Source organism: Capsella rubella, unplaced genomic scaffold, assembly GCF_000375325.1.
Source record: "Capsella rubella cultivar Monte Gargano unplaced genomic scaffold, Caprub1_0 scaffold_4, whole genome shotgun sequence".
Classification (NCBI taxonomy): domain Eukaryota; kingdom Viridiplantae; phylum Streptophyta; class Magnoliopsida; order Brassicales; family Brassicaceae; genus Capsella; species Capsella rubella.
In genome coordinates, this window is record NW_006238920.1 from 3,615,006 (window position 1) to 3,621,216 (window position 6,211).

At 33.6% G+C, this 6,211-nt stretch overlaps 1 protein-coding gene and 1 pseudogene across 1 annotated transcript; both read right to left on the bottom strand.

Moving 5' to 3' along the window:
* Positions 1-19: 19 nt before the first annotated feature.
* LOC17889194 (putative disease resistance protein At4g11170) lies at positions 20-1,311 on the bottom strand. Its single transcript, XM_006296354.1, has 2 exons — positions 836-1,311; positions 20-596 (listed from the first exon to the last, which is right to left on the bottom strand). The coding sequence occupies exons 1-2, from the start codon at positions 1,309-1,311 to the stop codon at positions 20-22; spliced, it is 1,053 nt and encodes a 350-aa protein (XP_006296416.1).
* Positions 1,312-4,570: 3,259 nt separating this feature from the next.
* On the bottom strand, positions 4,571-6,211 carry LOC17888993 (annotated as a pseudogene).

Consider the following 6,211-nt stretch of genomic DNA (forward strand, 5'->3'; position numbering starts at 1 on the left):
TACCTCCTCTGACTGTTTGTTACGCAGCAGAAATGTCTTTCTCTTTGAAGGCTAATTGCCTGAAATGTCCATGAACTTCCAAGAATCTCTGAAACTCTACTTCATAAACAAGATTTATGCCTGAAGAGGAAAGCACCTGCTTGTCTTGTGTAGTGATGATAACTATACTCCCCGGACCAAAATTGTTGAAATTATCTGCAAGAGCATCGAACTGTTCAAGCTTTTTGATGTCGTCAGCCACAAGCAAAACCTTTTTGTTCTTGACTCTTAATTGACTCATCCTCTCTTCAAAGAGATGCAACATGTGACGATCCTTATAAACCATTTTCTCACTTTCCAGGAAAAAATGGCTTTCAAAGTGTTGATGAATGTTCTGATAAACAAATTTAGCTAAAACCGATCTTTTCTTGCTTCCTCTCTCCCAAATCCCAATCACTCTTACACTTTTCTTAGAGCTCAAATTCAATAATCGGTTAAAAGCTTTCATGTGTGCATAAATCCCCTGAAGGTCACTCCCATTAATTCTTGTTGTATCAATCATCAGATTTTTTGATATCAGCTCAGTAATTTTGTCTACTATCTTTGAGTCATCTTCCCTAAAGACCCAAAAAAAAAAAAAAATCGAAACTTTAGAATCGAATTAATAATTTTTTTTTAGTAAAACTCGAATTTTATCATCGAAGATTTTGATATATGTATAGAGCCGTTACTTTCAAAGATATAATATTAATTCGTAGATAAACAAGTTCAAATATAAATTTATGCTGCTGATAGTTCACGAGTTCAATATAACTTTATGTAATAGTAAAACTTGTAAAAAGTTCTGAAATTTTACCATTTAGATGAACAGATGCCGGAGACATTCCCCAAATCTTTCAATGCTTGCCTCCAAAAAAGCACCTTCTCATGGTCTTCTCTACCCTCATGCATCTTGAAGTGTTCAGCGACTTTCCCAATCTGCCTCCTCACATGGCACGGATCCACGTCGTAAAAGACGGGTATCACGGTGATCGAACCCTCTCTTACGAATTCCATAACCTTCACAAGCTCTTCCAGACACCAAGGAGAAGCAGAGTAATTCTCAGAGACGACAACGACGGCGAATCTAGAACCCCCAATGGCCCGTTCGAGCTCAGGCGATATGCGTTCGAGCTCCGGAGATATCTGCCGGTCATATTTGAAGGGTGGAATTTTAACATTCTTTTTTATCAATTCTGTGAAGAGAAAACTGATGAAGTTACGACCAGTATCGTCTCCATTGAAACTCAGAAAGACATCGAACTTTTGAAGGGTAACTTCAGTTTCAGACATTTGATTGGTTTGGTTCTCTTGTCTTGATGATCGAGAGGTAACATAAATAAGTGGTCTTGTTAGGAGTGGTGTAGCCTTGCCCAAAACTCTTTCCGGTTAAGTTCCTCGCATTTTCTTCCTATTATATTTTTTTGACTCTCTCACTTTCCAGGAAAAAATGGCTTTTGTTCCACTCCTAAATTTGATGACCCAAACAAGGTCTTTTTGGTAGTGAAAGTCAAACAAAACACAAAACAATGTGAACCACTTAATTGTAAATCAAATCCATCCATACTATTCTAACTTGATGGCTTAAGTGTTTTGTTAATAAACTAGATTTTAACCCGCAGTATAACGCGGGACGGTATTTTAAAATATATTTTTATTAATTTTTTAAGTATTGTACTACTGTATTTTGATTGTTATTCCTGACTTAACCCGTAGAATAATACATGAAAATTTATTTTTGATATAATCGTAATATGATCAACTTAATTAAATAAATCTAATATTCAAAATAATGAAATAATGTTGGCATAACATATTTCGTTTAAATAGTCTAGTGTCAGATTAAATTATTTTGTGAGTTTTACTATAACAGACAACCCATAAAAACAGCTAAAATCATAATTATGTAAATTATAACACGTTCCATCACATGACCCGTGCTACACATTATCAACAATAGTTTAGTAAATAAAAATTGTTTTGTATCGATTGAGTAATATACGTCCGTTTTAAAAAATTCAAATTGTAATATGTGCGGAAAAATATATTTTTATTATACATATGCTTTATGTAATAATATAAATTTTAAAGAAAATAAGATAATATAAATATAGTAGAGAATAATTTGATTTATTAGGGTGAGATTTTAGAAAATTCTATTGAATGTAATAAATACTGATTTCCAGTTTTGCAATTTTTATTATAATGTAATTTTAAATTTTACTTTAAACTTTTGTTATTCATTCAAATGGCAATGGTTTATGATTGCAAATAATACAAAATAAAAGGTTACTTTCCAAAAGGCACTTCAAAAATGTTCATATAGATTACACAATTATAGATATACTAGATTCTGACCGCACGCTACGTTCGAGATTATTTTTTGAATTCTTTTTGTTATAAAGTTTTAAAAAATAGATATTACTAAATTGTGAAAGTTAATCTATATTTTAAAAAATAGATATTACTAAGTTGTGAAAGTTAATGAAATGATTTTGGGTATGTAATAGGAGTATTTTAATGTAATAGGAGTATTACTAAGTTGTGGAAATTATTGTTTAGTTCAATTCTAAGTTCTTTGTTTTTGTATTGTTTATGTGATAGGAGTCTTTTCTAGATTGGGATCTTTGATCCGGAAAGTCTTTTAATGAAGTAACTAGAGATGATGTTAGGCATAGGATGCTAAGGTAAAAACTACAATTCATTATATTTATTTGTTTGTTTGTTTGTTTGTTTATTTGTTTATTATTTATTGATATCGTGGTTAGTTAGTTAGTTTATGAAATTGGGTATGATTATTCTGGAAACATAAAACTAAGTTATGGTAGAAAGGTATCTAAGTTCAAGTTTAGGAGTTTAGATGGGCAACGTTGTTTCGAGCAATTAATTGATTAATCATCAATCATAAATAATTTTCACCAAAATATATCGAATATACCACGCATAGAATGTGTTCAAAACCTAGTCTATATACTATAGTATGAAATAAATTATTACAAACTATGTTTGTTTTTAAATTAACATTTATACACGGGTTGTATGACGGGACGAGTTTGAATCGATATTACTAAAATATAGAAATTATCATTAACCTTATATTTCAAAACGAGTTAAAACTTCATTATACTATTTTTTAACAATATAAATATAAGACATATAGATCAAACTGATTTAATTAAGTTTAATATTATGCAATCTTGATAATAATAATTTTTGGGATTGCATGATATTAAAATTAATAAAATCAGTTTGATATTATGCAATCTTTTTTTTTGTCATCATTACAAATTTGAAGTCTCTTTTTCACAGGGATGGAGCTCGAACCTGGATCTCGGGAGAAGGCAACAGAGGTGAGAACCAATAGCCCACTTGCTCCTTCTCATATTATGCAATCTTAATAATTTATAAACAAATTCCAGTATAAACCGTTGGAGATGCTCGTAGGAGATTTGGGTTTATCTTCTTCGTTTAAATTAAACCTTTAAAAGCTTGGTTGAGTCTAAGTTTTGAGATTTATAAAAGAAAAACAAAAAATTAAAGAGGCAATCTTAATTTCCCAAAGAGCTTGTGTCAAGCTAGAGAGAAGGACTCTCATTGTCTTTTGTTTTTTTAGTTAGATAGATCCATTGATTCGCTTCCGCCTATGCATTAGGAAGGGATTCGATAGAGTGCTAGAATACTTTCCAAGGATCTGCTTTTGGAGGGCGCGGTCACTATAATCGATGAATAATTAGGGGGCAAATCGTTCATTTGTTTGAGTACATACAACAAACCCCACATATGAAAAGTTAACGGAGTACTGACTGAAGCTTTCGTAACGTTAGACATCAAGGCAGCCGCGGTTGAAGATATGATATCGACGGTTGGGAAATGAAGAAGGTTTTCGCGCGATGAGAATTTTGAGTAAAAAACAGCAGTTGGAGGGGGCGAGAAAACTTCTTCCTTTGATAAACTGTTTAGAAAAAAGTGGGAAATAGAAGAGGCTTTGTTAACGTTAGACGTCAAGGCAGCAGCGATGTAAGATATGATCGACGGTTGAGAAACGTAGAAGGTTTAGGCACGATGAGCAATTTGAGTCAAATTCGGCAGTTGAAGAGGGAGAGAAAGCAATTTGAGTCAAATTCAGCAGTTACTTTGGGAAACTCTTAGAAGGGTAGTTAGAAACGGAAGAGGCACTTTTGCTTTTTAAAGGTGAAAATAGTAGAATCATTGTGCATAATTTGACACAAAAGAAGGGAAATCGCGAACTCTTAGGAATGCAATAATAAGACATAAAGAAATTAAGCAAACAAATTAGTTAACGACAGAGTAAACAGATGTTAGATGCTCTGTTATCACGACATGTCTATTTTGGCTTCATCAACAACATTTGATTTTTAAAACGGACATTAAATAGAACTTGGTGTTTTAAATGACCTTAAGGAAAGTTTATGATCTAAATGACGTTTTTGGAAAAGTTCATTATTTAAATGACCTTTTCCCATTTATTTAGAGACTTGGAAGGTAAGTGTTGTAAAAGATAAGATCAAATGGTACAATCAAAAGTTGCATGATCATTTTTTAGGGATAAACTTAATAAAATGATTGTAACAATTTCCAATGAGCAGAGATATACTACTGCTCATATTTCAACTGTTAAAAAAAGAAAAAAACAGAGCCAACCAAAACATTCCGGCTGTTATGAAAAGGGAAAAAACGTGCCAGCCAAAATATTTTGTGGCATAAATGTCTCTCTTTTTAAAGGCTAATGTTCGGAAGAATTGATCGTGAAATTGATGGAACTTCAAAAACTCTACTTCGTGGACAAGCTCTATACCGTAAGAATTCAACAGCTGCTTGTCTTGTGTAGTGATGATAACAACACTCCCCGGACCAAAGCCGCTAAAATTTGATGCAAGAGCATGTAGCTGTTCAAGCTTATCGACGTCGTCTGCCACGAGCAGAATCCTTTGGTTCTTGAGACTATGTTTGCTGGTTGAGAATTCTCCTTTAATATTTTTCAGAAACTCTTCATGTAGATGGCCTTCAATGTGTGAACTTTGAGAAATCATTCTCACGTTTCCCAAGAAACAATGACTTTCAAAATGTTGATATGTTTTATGGTAAACATATTTAGCTAGAGCTGATCTAGCATTGCATCCTCTTGCCCAAATCCCAACCATTGTCAATCCTCTTTTGGAATTCAAATCCATTAATCGGTTAAGATACTTCATGTGTTTATCACTCCCCACTATGTACCTCCCATTGCGTATTGTTTTACTTGTAACAGTTATCAGCATATTTGATATATTGTCCGCAATTTCGTCGACCAGCTTCATGTCATCTTCGCTACAGAGAAAAAAAATAGAAACTTAAGGCATCGATTTAAACCCAATTTAACAAGAAAATTCAATCTTTTGATTCAAATCAAGTGTAAAAATAAAAACTCAATCTTTTGATTCAAATCAAGTGTAAAAATAAAAATTCAATCTTTTGATTCAAATCAAGTGTAAAAATAAAAATTCAATCTTTGGTATTAAATCAAATCTAATTATAAAAATTAAACTTTTTTTTCAATAACTAAAAGGTTCTAGGCCAAAGTATGTACATCTTATTCTTCTCAAACCCAAAACGAGAGTAGATTATATGGTTTTTGTCCCAAAACACCACTCAAACCAGGGATCGTACCTGATAGGTCCAGTGGTAATACCATGATAAATCATTTTAAGTTAGGAACGTTTACCATATCCATGAACAAGGGCCGGCCATATACGACAAATTGGTCAATGCTCGCCTCCATGAAAGCACTTTCTCATGATCTTCTCTAGCCTCGTGCTTCTTAAACTGTTCAGCTACTACCCCATCTGCGTCCTCAAATTGAACGGATCCACATCGTAGAAGATGGGCTTCACAGTGATCAAACCCTGGTCCTCGAAATCCATGATCATCCTGAGCTCTTCGAGGCACCAACGAGACGCAGCGTAGTTCTCAGAGACCACAATACCGCGATTCTCGAGTCCCCTATGGCACGTTCAAGCTCCGGCGAGATCATCTGACCGATCTCCAGGTCTTTGTCATCTTTGAAAGTTCGTATATTTCTTCCAACCAATTCATGATAGAGAAAGCTGCTGAAGGTGCGGCGAGTGTCCTGCCCGCTAAAACTTAGAAAGACATCGTACTTAGATGCAGTAGGAGAAGTCATTTTGATTTCTGA